At 42.7% G+C, this 19,584-nt stretch overlaps 1 protein-coding gene across 6 annotated transcripts in view; it reads left to right on the top strand.

Annotated features, from left to right (window-relative positions):
• Positions 1-19,584, top strand: part of CARMIL1 (capping protein regulator and myosin 1 linker 1) — a 476,507-nt gene that overhangs the window by 178,855 nt on the left and 278,068 nt on the right. For all 6 annotated transcript variants that reach the window (XM_033934492.1, XM_033934489.1, XM_033934488.1 and 3 more), the window contains exons 3-4: positions 664-714; positions 11,038-11,097. Coding sequence is in view for 4 of the 6 variants with exons in the window: in XM_033934489.1 (XP_033790380.1) it covers positions 664-714; positions 11,038-11,097 (111 nt within the window). In the remaining 2 variants the exon portion in view is untranslated. The remainder of the gene's footprint in view (positions 1-663; positions 715-11,037; positions 11,098-19,584) is intronic.

Genomic DNA, 19,584 nt, shown 5'->3' with positions numbered 1-19,584 from the left:
ATGAGAGAATGAATTATGTTATGTAATTTGTTAAAATATAAATTAACATTGTTGATTTATGTTTTAGGCATAACTTGACTCAAACTCAAACCGGGTTGAGGTATACAAATAAAAATAGCTAAATATCATTGCCCAGTGGTTCTCAGCCTAGTCCTTGAGACTACTTTGGTAACTGGGTTTTCAGGCTATTTACAATGATTATAACAGGCATTGCCTCCATAGTACAGCTCTATCTCACAGACATTCATTGTGAAAACCAGAATGGAAAGACAAGTAGAGAACTCCTGTTGTACATTGTCCTTGATCCTTTGCACTTGTTCCATGCTTTTCTTGAATTCTATTGCCAGTTTTGCCCTATTGTCATTGTATCATCCCATCATTCTTTCTGTGAATAAGTGCTTCTTTACACTACACTTGAATCTGCTCTTTTTAAGGTCTGCTGATTTAATATTCTGCTGTAGAAGTTTTTCACTGAAAGATAATAATAATAATAACTTTATTCTTATATACCGCCAACAATCTTGCGACTTGTTTGTCTATTTTTGAATAGCTATTCAAATAACAGAACTAATTTATACAAAATAACAAATTAAATCTGATGTGTTAAACTGATGAATGTGTACATATTTCTTTTTCATTGTCTTTTTTCCCCCTTTTCTATAGGTGCTTGCATCATGTCGAGCCTTCATTTTAACTACCCGTGTTCCTACCAAGGTAAAGTGTGTTCCTTTGTACTTTTAACTGAGAATCTGTATTAGTGGTGGCCGGCAGCTCCCTTAAAGTTACTACTACTAGTTGTAATTTGTAAGAGTCTGCCAGACAAACGTAGTGCTGTACATTAAACATGTAAGAGACAATCCCTGCACTTTAGAGCTTACAATCTAATCAAAATAGACAAACATAACAAATAGGGAGGGGTTAGGGAATTTCTCACAGAGGGAATGATAAAACAGACATTGGTAGTTTACAACAGTTAGGTGATCAAAGCAGCCTCAAAAATGTGGGCTTTTAGCTTAGATTTGAATTCTATCAGAAATGGAACTTGACATACTAATCCAGGCAGGGCAGGATTAATCCTTCAATAGGCCCTAAGCACACAAGTATATTAGACCTCCTGCCCTGCTGTGCCCTGCCCCCCCCCCCCCCACCCCTGTCTGGCTATGCCACTGAACAATACAAAGCTAACATAGTCCAATTATTACATTCCAAAATAAAATACCTTTTTTTCTACCTTTGTTCTCCAGAACATCTCATGAGGTCATGGATATCCCAAAGTCAAATTCCCAACACCTAACCAACTCTGTATGATCTCTAGGGGCTTGCAGTGCTCATGGCCTTATATGTGCCTTTGAGATGGTAATATTGCTCTGAAAAGCCTGAAAAAAAGTATTCAACTTAAGTCCCAGTCCAGGTAGCTAGATTATTTTGGTCTAGGGATTGAATATAGTGTTAGGTTTGCCTAATGTCAAATCAATCATCCCATCTTGAGACAATGCATTCCTGGAGAGCCTCAAAAGATATTAATTTATGATCGTCATCCAGAAGATCCACCCATAAAATTATACCGCTTTCTGCCCATCAATGAAATACCTTATTTTCCCACTGTGGTGAGAAACTCTTATTACCCAATATGGAACGTTTGTGTGATATGGTAGAGTTCTGACTCCAGAATTTCAACAACACTGCCCAAACTTTCCGCATTGGCCAATAATAAGACTATGATGAATTTCAAAAGGAAGCACCATATAGGGAGTATGTAAAAGATAACATAAGTCCCATGGTTCCTGCAAAGTCCATTCATATTCAACCCAAGTGTAAACAGAATTCCCCATAAGCCAAGCATATAATTGTCTTAATAAGCACATCAAGTTATAATCCTGAAGTCCTAAACCACAATATTCCCACCTGCCATAAAGAAGTTGCATTCTCAACCTTGGCTTCTTTCCCTTTCAACAAAAATAGGATATCAACCTCTGAAGATAAAGTAAATCCTTCTGATATACACTAAAAGAAAGAATTTGCATTTTCACTAGATTGGTTCTACCTAATAATAACAATAAAAGCTAAGACCAACTAGTCAACCAATGTTTGATAAGTTGCAACAACCAGATAGGTAGAGAGAACAAAAAAGAATCAAACAAAAAAGAATCTCCCACCCAATGTAAAGGAAATTTATCCCCCTTCCAAGATTTGTCAATGATTGCTGATGCGAGAGCCTCAGTCTTAATCCAGAAAATTCACCATATTCCACAAAGCTTTTCATCAGAGTCCGCAGTGATTGAACCGGATTAATAATATGGACCAGATTATCGCGGGCAAAAGCTGATAATGTAAAAATATGCCTCCCCCCAATTGCACTTCCTCAATTTCAGGGCTCACATGTATGTCTCTTAGTAGAGGATCCAGAGACAAAACAAATAAAAGATGGGACAGAAGGTATCCCTATTGAGTACCAAATTGAGAAATCAGTGGACACACATCCATTAACTAACAACTTAATCCTGGGACCAGCATATAATGCTTAGATGGCATCTAAATATGTACTGTCAATGCCATATTTCTGTAAAACCACATATATAAATTCCCAATTAACTCAGTGAAAGGCTTTCTCTGCATCAAAACTAATGAGCAGAGAAGGCCTTCAAGCTCTCTCAATTGCCTCTAAAGAAGCTAGAATAGTTATCACATTCTTCACTGCAAAGCTGTCCTGAACAAAGCCTACCTGAGATGAATGGATTACTAGTCAGCATGTATTTTCGCAAAACATTTCGCTTCAAAATTAAGTAAAGAAATGGGTCGATAAGAGCCTGATTCCAAAGGATCCTTTCCAGGCTTCAAAACAGCTATAATTTGAGTCATATATAAAGAGGAAGGGTTTTAGAATGTACAACATCATTAAACAAACAAACTAGGGGCTGAACAATCTCCTCCTGAAGTAATTTATAAAACTTAGTTCTAAATCCATATGAGCTGGAGCCTTCCCTAATGAACTCTGAGTAATGGCTCACCCCACCTCCTCCACAGTTATTGGAGCATTCAAAAGTTGTTTGGCCTGAGGACTAATGCAAGGTAAGTCCAAACTACTCAAATAAACCAAATCATCTAATTTCACATCAGGAGGATTTGCATATAAGTTTTTATAGAAAACTTGAAATATTTCACAGATTTCAGCGTTTACACTAGTTTCAGATCCTGTAGCATATCATAATCTCGTTACTTTACGCTACCCTTCCCAAGATCTCAAAAGGTGAGCCTCTGATATAGCAATTCGTTAAAAGAGAGCTGCAGTTCCAACAGCTGGGCCTTATGTGCTTCAGTGGGGAACCTGCCATAAAGATGCTTTGCGGCAACTACCGTAAAATAGCATTATCTTGGGGTTTTTTATTATGACTAGAATAGCTGATAATATTTCCCAAAGAACAGCCTTTGCTGCTTCCAAAAACAAACAGGGGTCAACTCTGTGTTCAATGTTGTTGACTGAGTAATTTGCCCATTGGGAAAGTAGGTATTGTTTACAAGCAGTATCCCTATTCAAATAGAGTGGAAATTTTGCAACCATAGGTTTTAGGATCCCCTCCATCAAGATCCCAGCCCACCCAGAGTTGTTGAAAGCAATAGCAGTTTTTAGCACGGGGAGCTGTGCTGAATGGCCCGTGCTGCTCTCGACGCTCATAGGAACTCAATGAGCGTTGGGAGTAGCGCGATCCATTCAGTGCGACTCCCTGTGCTAGATAGAAGAGGGCCTTAGTACAATGAGTTTCCAGTTTATTTGTAAGCTATTTTTCCTATGATATGAGAAAACTGTAAACTTGTTGGACTAACTCTGGGTTTTACTAAGTGGCAGTAGAGGTTTTTATTGCGGACAGATGAGGTAAATGCTCCGACGCTCATTTATTCAATTTTCTATACCATTCTCCCAGGGGAGCTCAGAACAGTTTACATGAATTTACTCAGGTACTCAAGCAGTTTGTCTGTCCTGGTGGGCTCACAAACTATCTAATGTACCTGAGACAATGGGGGGATTAAGTGACTTGTCCACAACCCAGGGTGCTGAGGCTGTAACTTTAACCACTACATCACACTCTCCCCCTTCTATGAGCATTGGAGCATTTACCTTGCTGAACTGTGGTAGAAGCCTCAACCGCTTAGTAAAAGGAGCCCTAAGTGTAAAGCACTCGAGACTACATTACTTACCATATGTTTTGCTCCATAAGATGCACCTGACCATAAGACACACCCACCTATAGAGGAGCAAAAAAAAAAGAAAAAAAAATTCTGAACCAAATGGTGTGCCCTGTATCCTGTTCCCCCTCTGGTAGTCTAGTGGTAGGCCGGGACAGGGTTCAGGGCACATCTAGTGGTGGGCATGTCTAATGGTAGGCACATCTAGTGGCAGCCAGCCAGCTCCAAGCCAGCCAGCCCTCAGCCCCAAGACAACCAGTCCCAAGCCAGACTTTCGTCTACCCAATCACCACGAAATAAGGAAAGACTGCCACCATGTGGCGGCCCCATGTGCAGTGGCTTCAGCCTTACCTCATTCCCAGAGCTGAAGGCCTATGTCCAACTCATCCCCCCTCTCGGCCACCACGCTTTTCCATACTTACTGATCCGGATCGCTGCTGCAACTCTGCCGATGAAAAAACAACGCTGGACATAGGTGGCTGGGCACTCCCGAGAACGGAGGCACTTCACTGGGCGTAATGATGCGGTGCACCTGACTCACGCTCAGGACACACTCATGCCACCGGAGCTCCTAAGCCTCACTGTTGCTCCCCACGCTGACTCGGCCATCGATGCATGTGCCTGCAAGGACGGAGGCACGTTGCTGCTGGGCGTTCCGTCTTCGCAACTTGGCCCTGTTTGCCAAAGGTAGAACGCTAGATGCAGGTGGCTAGGAACTTCCGAGGATGAAAGCACTTCACTCGCCAGCTCTTTTCCAGCAGCGGCAGAGCGGTTTACGACACAGGCACGTACTTTTTGCATGCCTGCTTGGTCCCACGCTGCACTCTGAATGGCTGCCATCAGTTCTCGCATGACTCACGAGAACTGATGGCAGCCATTCGGAGTGCAGCGCAGGACCAGGCAGGCATGCAAAAAGTGCGTGCCTGCCTCATGCACTGCTCTGCTGCTGCCGGAAAAGAGCAGGGGAACGGAGGCAGGAACATGGAAAGCACGCTGGGAGCCGGGATGGAAAAAAAAAGAAGGATTTTTTAATATTCTCTCCTTAAGACGCACCCTTATTTCCACCCCCTTTTTGGGGGTGGAAAAAGTGCATCTTATGGAGCGAAAAATATGGTCATTTTGATTTTTTACCAAATTTTTCAAACCGTCCTCTTATTACTTAATTTAAACCAGGCTGTCATTCATCATCATTCTTGTCTCCAAACAACCTTTTTTATATCCTCTTTGCAAACGTTAAGAAACTGCATGAGATGGTCAAAAAGTATTTATCTTGAAGAAAACCTTCCATATTCAATTAGATTAAAACTGATGAACCCTTACCATTTTCATTAATCAACAGTCCCAAAAAAGGACCTTCCTTAGTAATTGTAATTATCAACGTCCTCTCAGGTACTTCTCATAGCCTCCAAGTATTTTTCTTCTTAGAGCCTCTGGCTCCATTGGCTCCTGGTCACATCCAACAAGAATCTGACTGGTTGGGGAGCTCATTGTTTGGATCAGTCAGTGCAAGGCCTTCTCTGTACCTTTTCTAGTTCTGCTATATCTTTTTTGAAATGTGATGACCAGAATTGCACACAGTATTCAAGGTGTGGCTGCACCATGGAGCGATATAAGAACATTATAACATTCTCATCTTTGTTTTCCATTTCTTTCCTTATAATTTGCAACATTCTGTTTGCTTTCTTAGCAGCCGCTGCTGCACACTGAGGTAAGGGTTTCAGTCAGGGCTGTGGAATTGGAGTCGAGGAGTCGGAGACAATTTTGGGTACTTGGAGTCAGGGTCATAGGTACCAGAAACTGAGGAGTCGGAGTCGAAGGATTTATCTACCGACACCACAGCCCAGATTTCAATGATGACACCTAGGTGCTTTTCCTGGGTGGTGACTCCTAATGTGGAACCCTGTACGATATAGTTGTAGTTCAGGCTCCTCTTTCCCACATGCACTTTGCACTTGCTCACGTTACATGTCTTCTGCTATTTTGATGCCCAGTCTCACAAGGCCCTCTTGCAATTTTTCACTATCCAGCTTTAAATAACTATGTGTCATCAGCTTGTGTTGATATTGATATAGATCTCATTAGTTATTCCTATCTCTAGATCATTGATAATGATGTTAAAAAGCAGTGGTCCCAGCAAAGACCCCCCCTATTTATCCTTCTCCATTGAGAATATTGACCATTTAACCCTTCGCTCTTTTTTCTATCTTTCAATCAGTTCTTAATCCATAATAGAACATTACTTCCTATCCCATGACTTTCTAATTTCCTCAAAAGTCTTTCATGAGGTACTTTGTCAAATGCCTGTAGAAAATCCAGATACAAATATCAATGGCTCACTTTTTGATCTTGGGTAAATGCTTGGTTAAATGCCTGCCTCTGCCCATTTGTTTATCCTTAATTTGTCTTGATTCTGTAATATTTCTTTTGTTCATTTATGGTAACTTGCTATGTTTGGGTGATAAGGCTTATTCCTTGGGAGGCATTCTGAGTAGTGTGCCTAGTAAATGCTATAAATGCATTTCAAAATTAAGCTTCTGCTACGTTAGAATCATAATTGTTGAGTGAGATGTTATGGGTACTACTGGAAGTGCAGCATGGCTTTTCTTATTCTGTTTATTCACTTAGCACAAATAAACAAAGAATTACTTTATATAATGATAACCTTTACAAGTGGATAATTCTGTGTAATATCTGATTATCTAAACTAAGTTAAAGATAGCACAGAAAAGGAACTGATAATTACAGTTGTATGCAAAAGTTTAGACATCCCAGGCAAATTCTATGTTTTAATCCATAACGAATAAAATGCATACTATTTATTTGCAGATTTTTTTCATAGATTCAGATTAAGAACAGTGAATTTTGAAGGTGTGAAACTTTTAGACAGCCTTTCTTTCAGTACTAAGTAACACTTTCTTTGGTAGAAAAAAAGCATTTCCAAATGTTTTTTTTAGCCACCTAAGAGGCTTTCTGTTCTTGTTTTTGAAATTTTTCCCATTTCACCTTGCTGAACTCTACTAGCTAAGAAATATTCTTATATCAGGCACAGCAGCATGTATGAGATCTACCTGCAAGTCTGGGGACCATGAAGGCCATTTCAAAGCCTTCATCTTTCTATCCTGTAAGTCCTTCATGATTGAGGTGTGCTTTAAATCATTGTCTTGCTGATCTTCAGCTTCAAGGATATACAGTGGTGCCTCACACAACGAACTTAATTCGTTCCAGGAGCAAGTTTGTTATGCGAAAAGTTCGTTATGTGAAACGCGTTTTCCCATAACAATACATGTTAAAAAAAATAATTCGTTCTGTAGCATAAAATATGCTAAGATGACATAAAAAAAGATAAATTTTTGGTTATTATTTTTATTTAGATACATCTAAAAACATAATTGTTTTTTAAAACAACACACATTTTTTTAAATTTAAAGACAGACTAAGTAGAGTCTAATTTTACAGTGAGAGGGCAGAGTCTCAGCGGCAAAAACTGGGACTTAACTGTTCATTTTTTTTTTTTTCTACCGTGTTTCCCCCGATGATAAGGCAGGGCCATCAAATAAGACAGCCCCCCCTTTTTAGAAAAAAATGTAAAATAAGGCACCCCCCCCGCAAATAAGCCACCCCCCAATACCTGCGCTTACCCGAATCGGGTGGTACGGTGGGTGACTCCGTGCGGTCCCTGGCACCCCCGACACGATCGGGGCAAGAGGGAGCTCAAGCCCTCTTGCCCCCCCGACTCCCCGACACGATCGGGGCAAGAGGGAGCTCAAGCCCTCTTGCCCCCCCCGACTCCCCGACACGATCGGGGCAAGAGGGAGCTCAAGCCCTCTTGCCCCCCCCCGACTCCCCGACACGATCGGGGCAAGAGGGAGCTCAAGCCCTCTTGCCCCCCCCGACTCCCCGACACGATCGGGGCAAGAGGGAGCTCAAGCCCTCTTGCCCCCCCGACTCCCCGACACGATCGGGGCAAAAGGGAGCTCAAGCCCTCTTGCCCCCCCGACTCCCCGACACGATCGGGGCAAAAGGGAGCCCAAGCCCTCTTGCCCCGCCGATTCCCCAACTCCCCGACAATATCGGGCCAGGAGGGAGCCCAAGTCCTCCTGGCCACGGCGACCCCCTAACCCCACCCTGCACTACATTACGGGCAGGAGGGATCCCAGGCCCTCCTGCCCTCGACGCAAACCCCCCCTCCCCCCAACGACCGCCCCCCCCCAAGAACCTCCAACCGCCCCCCCAGCCGACCCGCGACCCCCCTGGCCGACCCCCACGACACCCCCAACCCCCTTCCCCGTACCTTTCTGTAGTTGGCCGGACAGACGGGAGCCAAACCCGCCTGTCCGGCAGGCAGCCATCGACGGAATGAGGCCGGATTGGCCCATCCGTCCCAAAGCTCCGCCTACTGGTGGGGCCTAAGGCGCCTGGGCCAATCAGAATAGGCCCGGGAGCCATAGGTCCCTCCTGGGGGCAGGGCCTGAGGCACATGGTCGGGTTGGGCCCATGTGCCTCAGGCCCCGCCCCCAGGAGGGACCTAAGGCTCCCGGGCCTATTCTGATTGGCCCAGGCGCCTTAGGCCCCACCAGTAGGCGGAGCTTTGGGACGGATGGGCCAATCCGGCCTCATTCCGTCGTTGGCTGCCTGCCGGACAGGCGGGTTTGGCTCCCGTCTGTCCGGCCAACTACAGAAAGGTACGGGGAAGGGGGTTGGGGGTGTCGTGGGGGTCGGCCAGGGGGGTCGCGGGTCGGCTGGGGGGGCGGTCGGAGGTTCTTGGGGGGGGGCGGTCGTTGGGGGGAGGGGGGGTTTGCGTCGAGGGCAGGAGGGCCTGGGATCCCTCCTGCCCGTAATGTAGTGCAGGGTGGGGTTAGGGGGTCGCCGTGGCCAGGAGGACTTGGGCTCCCTCCTGGCCCGATATTGTGTGGGGAGTTGGGGAATCGGCGGGGCAAGAGGGCTTGGGCTCCTTTTTGCCCCGATCGTGTCGGGGAGTCGGGGGGGCAAGAGGGAACCAGGCGGAGAGAGGGCAGTTAAGCGCAGTGCCTGCGCGGAAGGATGCAGCTCGGGCGACTTCGTTGTGTGAAACGAAGTTCGTTGTACGGATCAAGACATAAAGTTCGTTGTGCGCAGCGTTCGCTGTGCGAGGCGTCCGTTATGCGAGGCACCACTGTATTGCTGTTTGGTTTAATCTATTCTTTCTCCTGCATGATATTTCTTGTGCCACTGACTGACACACAACCCCAGAATACAATAGATCAACTCTTGTGCTCAATAGTTGGCCAGGTGCTGTCTTCAAATGCTTTTTTTCTAAATGTATTATATTCAAATATATTTGATGTACCATGATTCATAAAGATATAAATGGATCCAAAGATTTCAGTTTTTGTTTCATCAATCCAAAGATCTTTGTTCAAGAAAGCTTCAAGCTTATAATTATTTTCTTTTGCATGCTTTGGATCAGTGTTTTGAAAAATTTTTTTTTTGCTGTGGCACACTAAACTCAGAGCCACGTCTAAATAGCCTCTGAGCATGCATACATGTCGACCTATGATGTTGCACGCATGTGCTTGACATCATCAAGTCAATGTCTGCTCATGTTCAGAAGCTCTCCAGACACAGCCCGGAGCTCATATTGTATACTTCTAGGCAACTATTCCAATGTCAGTTGAACTTTTCAGCCAGTCTTTCGTTGTTCTCTGTGGGTTCTATTTTGCAGATATGACCAGTTTTCAGGCAGGTAGATTTTCTTGGTTTTCCAGTCTTGCCTTGACTCCATTTCTGTATACTTTCCATTAATCAGCAGTGTTTGATGGTTGAAAGTGCTAGCTGGAATGGTTAGACATTTTTTTTAAATATTCTTCTCTTGCTTCATTTTCAAAAGCAAACACAACTGCTTAGAGGAGTCCATGGTTGAAAGTAGAACAATCATTACAAGCTGAGAGGTTAGAAGGGTCAAAGTATTTGCTAAAAACTAGGGAATTGTCTACATCTGATTAATTGAAGGATTAAGAGATCAATCAACCTTCTTGGCCTTATGTTAAATCTGTTTTTTATTAACAAGAAAGAATAACAAACCAACAGATGCAAAATGGCAGACAAGAAATTGACAATTACAGTCAAACCTCGGTTTGCGAGTGTTTTGCAAGACGAGCAAAACATTTTCGCAAATCTTGTCTCGCAAACCGAGCGTTGACTCGATTTGCGAGCACCTCCGAGAACTGGCATCGCTACCTCCCCCCCCCCCCCCGCGTGCGAACTGGCACCCCCCGCCCGAACAGCACTCAGCCTTACCCCATCTGGCACCGGCATGCAGCCCACAGGACATGCTGTTAAAAAAAGCTCCTGCCTCTTGCCTGGGCCTTGAGCATCTGTGCATGCTCAAGGCCTTCTGGTTCTCACTCTCTGAGATTCTCGTGCTCCTTGTGCAGATATATAAACTTAGTACTTAAGAGGTAAGGGGTTGATTTTGTGTACATCAATTTGCAAAGGAACAATAAGGCTAAGGTCTTTTTCTCAACTCTTTATAACATTTTTGCTGTGAAGAAGAATCATGTTAATCTTTAGATTTTTTCTCAGAAAAACAATTTATTTAAAAAAAAGAATTTAAATAAAAAAATCTGATTTAAATAACAAATCTGATTTAAATAAAAAAAAAATAAAATCATTGCTTTTTATCCACCCCGAGTATGAACCATATAGAGGTCCTGTTAGTTGCTTCCACTTTAATTGAAACAGCTTGATCAGGAGCACCTAAATTTGTGCACAGAACTGTGTATGCTTTTGTCCTTCAGTTATATATGTATTTAGTTGATGAATGTATTTTGTACTAGACATAAAAGTAATGTTCTTTTTTTTCCTCTCTATTTATAGCTTGAATTCACATTCAGCTACTTGGAAATTCAAGGACTATCTTGCTGTAAACCAGGTCAAGTAAGTTCTCAGAATATGTCTTACTCTTTTTGTTACAATTCAGCTGGTCTTAGACAAGATTATAAGAATCTGAATTTGAATTCTCACCTTCAAAAGTGAGCTGCTAAAGGTACAGTGAGTATTTTTTTACCCCGGTGAACATACAATCTAAGGGGCCTATTTACTAACCTCCAGTAAGGAAGCATGTTTCTTGCTATTTTATCACTGGAACTTTCTTGCATCTTCTGCTAACTGGTAAATTGTTTTCTGCTTCTGCTACTCTACTGAAAATATTCTAGCCCCATCAGTACAAAGATAGCAGGACCACTATTTTAAAGGACCAGGTTGGTGATATGGAAGATTAATCCCGTCTCGTCCTCTCATCCATTTCAGAAAAGATGCCTCCCCACCCCCAATTCTTACAGATAACTCAATGTGCCACCCTTTGATTTCCCACCCCTTCACCCAGTACCTGCTAGGGTCTCCTTAGTGGATCATGGAAGGCAGCAGTGACCTGACAACTCCTGCCTCAGTGATTGCTGCATAGAAAATGGCAGCCTCAGGCTTCTAGCAATAGTACCATATACTAAAGGAGTGGAGAATGGGAGGGCATGGGGAGATGTCCAATTTCCATTTTTTCCAAGATATCGGGGTGGGGAACAATTTTTTTTTTAAGAGGTAGGAGATGGGAAACTTCATTCCCATCTACATTGTCTGCCCCTTTAACTTGCTCCTGAGGGAAAATATAACATTTTTTGAGGTGGCATTAACTTTCCATGACTAATGCAATTGGCAAATTTTAACACACATTGAGATAATAATGAGCTGCTTTTTTGTGATTTACAGCTCATTATTTTGAGTTGCAATAAAATATAAAATTGGGGGCATGTAAAATTTCAAAATATACTTCAGTTCTTTTTCCTAAATATCTTTTTTTATTGGCATAGAGCAGGGGTAGGCAATTCTGGTCCTCGAGAGCTGGAGCCAAGTCAGGTTTTCAGGATGTCCACAATAAATATGCATGAGATAGATTTGCAACTCAAGGAGACAGTGCATGCAAATCGTGCCTCAAATGTTAAAATTAGATGTGGCCAGCTGAGCTGATTGCAGAAAGGAAATCCCTGATCAGCTGAGCCAGCAGATTCCTGCTGTCTAAGCTGTTTGTGGGGGAAATCCTCCTGTTGCGATTAGCTGAATCGGCTGCAACAGGGAACCCCCCCCCCCGACAAGTATTCCCGAAATTGGAAGGAGGGATGCCCACTCCCTCCTACCATTGACCCTCCCAAACAGCCACTACCCTCCCCAAATCTGAGAATGGGAAGAGGGATGCTCACCTCCTCCTGCCGCCAGCCCCTTCAAACCCCCGACACACCCCCTTCCGTTGAAGACTGGCAAGAGGGATGCCCACTCCCTCCTGATGACCCCCCCCCCCCCGGAACTCCTGACACTTCCCCAACTGCCAACTCCCCAAACCTACAATCCCCCCACCCCCACATCCCTAAGCCCACCCAAACACCCCTGTAACTTTGTTGAAGGCTGGCCAGAGGGATGCACTGGGGAGGGGCCTAAGGCCCTGATTGGCTCAGATACCTAAAGCCCCTCCCATAGGAGGTGCCTTAGGCACCGGGGCCAATCAAGGTCAGGCCTCCTTCCCATTGCATCCTGGGATGCAACAGGCGTGGCCTAAGATTATGATTGGCCAGGTATTTGGCCACTTCTGGGCAAGCCCACGCCCAGCTTTGTGCGAGCTTAAGTGTCCCTACCCGTCTCCCTAGACCCGCGACAAGCGCCTACAGTGTAGGTGTCCTGCCTCAGGTTTTAAAAAAAACAAAAACATGCATCCTGATTTGCTTCGAGACGGCGGTAGGATGCTTTCCACTGCCTACAGTGTATAACCCTTTAATCCTATATCCCCCTATCTGCTGTGAGTTTTTCATTCTTTGTACTGAAGGCTGTATTGCAAGTGGACACAGTATGGGGAAGGAAAGAGTATCTTGAATTAAGGAGCTAAGCTGATTGACCTTAATACAGAGCCTCGATTCAGGTAAAAAGTCATCCAGTATCCCAAGTCGGCCATTAATACAGAGTCTTAATCCAGGCTACAAAATTATCAGAATCCCATGTCAGCAATTTTCGTTTGAACTGCTGGATAAAGCCTATCAAAGGCTTTATTGGTATCCAAAACTGGGACCACTCCATCCTATTTAGCTCACTAAATGATATTAAAAAGCCTATGTGTACTACTATTAGAACTTCTACCCTTAATGATTGATTAATATGCATAAAGTAAGAAGCATCCAACTCAATGTAGAACCTTCACTAGGATCTTCATATCTGCATTAATTAGCAATCATCAGTAAAAATCCTTATCCTTTTTATGGACAAAGACAATCATTGTATCAGTCTTCTTCCCCATCCCTCCCTCTGAAGAAATATTAACCCTCAAGTATTTAAATAATTCCATCCATATGGATGCCAGTTCTGATTTACTTATATTATTTTTATTTATTCAGTTGAACATTTGTTATACAGTGAAATCATCAACAGACATCAGGGCAGTTTGCAAAGTATCAGTAAATCAAATGGCATGAAGTCAATGGACACACATGTTGGCAAAGAAAGGAAGATATAGGTACAATACAACAGTTTAAAACCCAAGTCCAAAGAGACAATAATCCAAAAAAAAATGAGTGGTCACATAAGGGTGAAGGTAGATAACATTGACCTAACAAATAATAAAAAACATCCAGATGGGGATCTTATCAACTCATGATTTGCAAGCTTGCTTGAAAGGCCATGTTTTCAGTGCTATTTTAAATTTTTATCATAAATCTGAGGGAAGACTATTCCAGAGCAAGGGAGCACAGCAGCAGAATACTGTGCCATGAGATATGTCAAATTGCACACAAACAGTAGGGAGCATCAAACTGTTGCATTTGTAAGATCTTAAGTGGGATCAGAAAAGAGGCTAAATAACATAGTATCATGGAAAAGTAAGCCTGATGAGTCAGTAAAAATATCTTACAATGGATCCTGAAACTAAATGTGAACTAGTGCTGGTCAAATAACAATGGTAAAATATGATGATATTCTTGGTATTATGTAAAAGAGTTTCACCATGATATTCTGGACCAATTGTAACTGGTGAATATGATGAAAAGGAAGACCAATTAAAATGCATTGCAGTAATCAAGTCTATTCAACACCAACACATGAATAAATGTACACATGGGATTTGTTATGGCTTTCTTATAAAAAGAGATACGATAACCAACTGAATCTAGCCTGGGACCTCTTCTTTTCTCTATCTATACTCATTCCCTTGGTACTCTGATCTCCTTCCATGGTTTTCAATATCAACTCTATACTGACAACTCCCAGAACTACCTCTCTATACCAGAAATCTCTATATGATTGAAGTCTACAAAATCCTAAGTGGAGTAGAACGGGTACAAGTGGATTGATTTTTTACTTCGTCAAAAATTACAAAGACTAGGGGATACAATGAAGTTACAGGGAAATACTTTTAAAACCAATAGAAGGAAATATTTTTTTCACAGAGAATAATCCATGCCAGGGTCCATGGATGATGTTACCCACATGTGAGAATATTTACCTGCTGTCCTCAGATAATACCTGCTACATGTGAATAACTATGAGGTATAGAATTTGTGCTTAACACGCAGTATCCCAGCACCTAACTTTAAGTGACCTTTTGAGAACTACTCTATTATACCTATTGGATGATGATATGACAGTGTTGGTCACTAGAATGTCACAAGTCTGTATATGGGAGATCACAGTATCCAAACATAAAAAATTATCAGTTGGTACCTTGGGGAGAATTAAATATAAGACTAGCCTTACTGGGTCAGACCATTGGTCCATCTAGCCCAGTATCTTTTTGAAGAAAAGTGATGTCTCTGTACATCCATAAAGTTAAGAGAATCGGTCATGGGCATTGCCTTAGCAGCAGAATGCCCAAGATTATCCATTCCAGTTCCCAATTAGAATCATGCTGCAGATTCAGAATGGGTACCATCAAATAATGCAAAGGTTGACTATCATTTGGCTCTTAGAGATTAGCCAGAACAAATTCTTGACCCTGCTAATAAACAATGTAGGATAAGAACATTTCCCAGGTATATCTTTCTCATAGACCCCTACTCTTAAAAATAATAAGAAGTTGAAAACTCCTGTCCTACCCAGTCCTTTTCAGTTTAGCATTCCCTGTAGCTTGGCTATTTGTGCTTGCTACTATTTTAAAACATGATAGAATGCTGGGGGAACCTGGGGGAACTAAGATGGCGGCGGGTTAGATGCTGCCGTGAGTGTCATACTTTTACCTTCCTGTTTCCTCTATAGAATTGCCTGCTGTTATCGGCGTTCTATACCTCATTTAATTATGCCTCACACGAAAAGGAAGGCTTCACCCTGGGGAAGCGGAGACTCAGAGGTGACATGATAGCGACTTACAAGATTATGAAAGGTATAGAGATGGTGGAGAGGGACAGGTTCTTCAGCATACTAGGAACTACAAAAACAAGAGGGCACTCAGAGAAATTGCCAGAAAATTCTTCTTCACTCAGAGGATGGTGGATACTTGGAATGCGCTCCCGGAAGATGTAATAGGACAGACTACATTAAGGGATTTTAAAGCGGGACTAGATAAATTCCTGAAAGATAAGGGGATTGAGGGCTACAGATAAAGGAGGACACAGGAGCAAAAAGGACAAAGATAAGAGGGAAGAAGAGGGTTTTCAGGATATAAGGAAGTAGGAATCCAAGGGTTAGACAAAAGATCACTTACAGTTCATGGACCTGATGGGCCGCCGCGGGAGCGGACCGCTGGGCTTGATGGACCCTTGGTTTGACCCAGCGGAGGCAAGTTCTTATGTTCTTATGCTTCTGTCCGGCTGGGACAGTTGAAGATGGACTCTTTCACGACAAGCACTGCGTCTGCTAGCGGAGTTAAGCTGCCTGTATTGGTTTCAGAGGAAGGAGCCTCTGGAACCTTTGGGCCCGAGATATCTTTGTCTCCTCCGTTTATTCTGCCTCCACCGCGACCAGTGGCAGGCTTCAGCGACGTCGCGGCGTCTTCAATCCCGGGTGGTTTGTTGCAGACACGCACAGAGAGAGCCGAGCGGTTGCCTGCTGCTGAGCTTTGAGACATTCAAGGAGAGGGAAAGAGGACTTCTCCCCCTCCCGCGGTGGTAACCCTAGACGGCATCTGGTGTATGCTACAAAGACTGGAAGCTGCTGTAACAAAATCTTCCTCTGAATTTACAACGGTTGTGAGTAAAATTGACGACCTAACAAAATCCATAGAACTTGTAAAGAAAGATACAACTAATAAAATTGATTTAATTAACAAAGTAGTATCATCCCTTCAACAATTAACTGGGAATATGGCAAAGGACAAACGTTATACTCTAAGGAAATTTGGACAGATTGAGAATTATAACAGAAGATTAAATCTGTGGTTTCTTAATTTTTCTAAAGCAACAGAGATTCCTCTGGGTGATATGTTCAAAAAAATATTTGACTGAGATTTTAAAAATGCCATCTGAAGTTTTGCCACCTATAAATCGTATCTATTACCTTTCAGACAAAAAAAAGATTGAAAAATCCCCTGAAGTTGAAAACATACAAATTCCTGACTTAAATAACCTATCTGTTTTGCTGGAAAAATCCTTGGAAATTCAATCTCGCACTACTCTTCTAGTATCATTTGTATTTGAACAAGACTTGAATTCTATAATGCGAATGTATTTTTGGTTCTCCTAAGCTGTATTCTTAGGGCAGAGAATATGGGTTTTCCCAGATGTGACTAAATCCACTCAAGAATGTAGGAAATTGTTTCTGAATATGAGACAAGAAGTTAAGGCTTTGGGTGCTACATTTTTGTTGAGCTCTCCATGCAAATGTTTAGTTAAATATGTTGGTATAATATACGTCTTTTTTGCTCCAGAACAGCTTAAGATTTTTTGGATACTAAGAAGCTAGCCCAGGAAATTAAGGGATAATTGAAAGAAAGACAGATGAAGTGTAACCCGTTAAACTTAAATTCTTACTGTTAATATTTCTTAATAGAAGATCTTCTTATCATTTTATGTTCCCCTTCAGGTGTTAGTTTTTTTTTTTTTTTTTTTTTAAGTTCAAATATTGAGGTCTAAGGAAGAGATAACATTTGTTATATGATGGGATTTGTTATTCCCTTTGCTTTGAATTACTTTTATACCTTATTCTCTGTATTACCAGAACAAGTTGGATATTTGTAAAATTTGTTGTTAAAATGAATAAAAATTAAATAAAAATTAAAAAAAACATGATAGAATTATGGAGGCCCATAATGTGAAAAATAACAATATTAACTCTCACCCTGCTATCTTTGTGTATTACCAAACATCCGTCAAGAACATCACACCTAAAAAGCATCGCCCAACCTAAAGAAACTAGCGAAATGGTCTATTACATATATTCCAGTAGCTCTCTACAATCTCAGACTTGAGGGCAAGGCATGTGTGCATTTATCCATGACTGTTTTTATCAAAATCAGCCCCATCCCAACTCACCCAGAATAATACCATTCTCTCCTAAATCCCAAACTCTATTCAGACCCTTCAAACATTCAATTCTCAGTACAGCTCTCCTCTCTATCTAAAGTAGGAATGCCAATGGGAGTCCTGCCTGACCCAACCCAGAATTGATTCCTGATTCACACAAGGACCCATAGAGAAAGCTTGGATCACCTGCATTCATAACATCCCCTCCCACTATTCCCTCTTCCACCACCCCAAGCAACAGAATCCCCTTTTTTCATCTTCTTCCTTGTATTGGCTCATCCTCATCTGAAATTGGGAAACATAAATAGTGGGAAATATATTCAACTTGAAGCTTAAAAGGGTACAGAATAGTGCATTTAATTCCTTTATCATGCAGCGAGAGATTTACCACATTGAAACTCTGACTCATCCATTCATTTCTGATGGGAAATCATTTTAAAAATAATTTTTTTTTAAATATAATCTTTCCCTTAGCCTTTGCAGGTGTAGGAGCTCTGATCTTGTCCTGGAAATTGTGAAGGTATAGAACAGTGTCTCGCAATCTTTCTCGAGCCAGCACACTAAACTTAATGTCCACGGCTTGAGACACCTGGAAGTGTGCGACATCGCCATGATGACTAAACTAAACTAAACTAAGCCTTAGGTTTATATACCGCATCTTCTCCACTGAAGTGGAGCTCGACACGGTTTACAGAGTTTAAAAAATATGGGAAGAGAGAAGAGAAAGAGTTTACAAAGCATAAAAAGAGGGGATGTAATCAGGAGAAGAGATTATTATATGCTAGAGAAAAGCCAGGTTTTCAGTTGTTTTCGGAATAGTTGGAGGGAGTCCAGGTTCCGCAGCGGGACAGTGAGGTCGTTCCAGAGGCCGGTGATTTTGGAGAGGAGGGATCTACCCAGTTTACCTGCGTAGAGGATGCCGTGTAGAGAGGGGAAGGATAGTTTATGTCTGTGGGCAGATCTGGTGGTAGTTGGTGTCGGGGCAAGGAAGGATAGAGGGATTTGGGGCGGAAGAATGCCGTGAATGATCTTGAAAGCCAGGCAGGAGCATTTGAAATGAATTCTGGAAAGTACTGGGAGCCAGTGAAGATTGGTAAGTAGAGGGGAGACGTGGTCATATTTGCGTTTAGCAAAAATCAGCTTAGCCGCAGTGTTCTGGATAAGTTGGAGTCTGCGAAGACTTTTTTTCGTTAGGCCTAAGTAGATGGCGTTACAATAATCGAGTTTGGATAGGATGAAATCATCATGTCGACGTCTGTGCATGCGCAAAATGCCTTTCAAACGGGTCCTACGCCGGCGGGGGGGGGGGGGTGCCAGCAAGGAAAAGGGCCGGAAAGAAAGAGAGGCACTAGCGCTGGCTGATTGCCTACAGGATGTGCTTCTCGCTGCAAGAGGCACATCATATAGGCAGTTATCCAGCACTTCTCCTCCTCCCCAGTGTGTCGCGGCATACCTGGAATCTCAGGAAGCACACTGGTGTGCCATGATACACTAGTATAGAAAGATGACATGTAGTCTTGTGCTTTCCACTGGCTTCAGGGTCATGATACGATATGCTGGGTCAGTTTTTATCTGACTCCCTTCATCAGGAGAATTAGGAGATCCAGAATCCAGCACTGAAGAAACTGAAAACAAACAATTCCTTCTCTCCTCTTGGAAATACCTTGGAGGGTATTGGTGGATAAAACAATGAAGCTGGCGGCACAATGTGCAGCGGCCTCAAAGAAAGCGAACAGAATGTTGGGCATTATCAAAAAAGGTATCACTACCAGAACGAAGGAAGTTATCCTGCCACTGTATCGGGCAATGGTGCGCCCGCATCTGGAGTACTGTGTCTAGTACTGGTCGCCATACCTTAAGAAGGATATGACAATATTCGAGAGAGTCCAGAGAAGAGCAACAAGGATGATAAAGGGCATGGAAAACCTTTCATATGCTGGAA

Source organism: Geotrypetes seraphini, chromosome 2, assembly GCF_902459505.1.
Source record: "Geotrypetes seraphini chromosome 2, aGeoSer1.1, whole genome shotgun sequence".
NCBI classification, from domain to species: domain Eukaryota; kingdom Metazoa; phylum Chordata; class Amphibia; order Gymnophiona; family Dermophiidae; genus Geotrypetes; species Geotrypetes seraphini.
The sequence above is the reverse complement of the archived record's forward strand: the minus strand, read 5'-3'. Positions and strand labels throughout refer to the sequence as shown.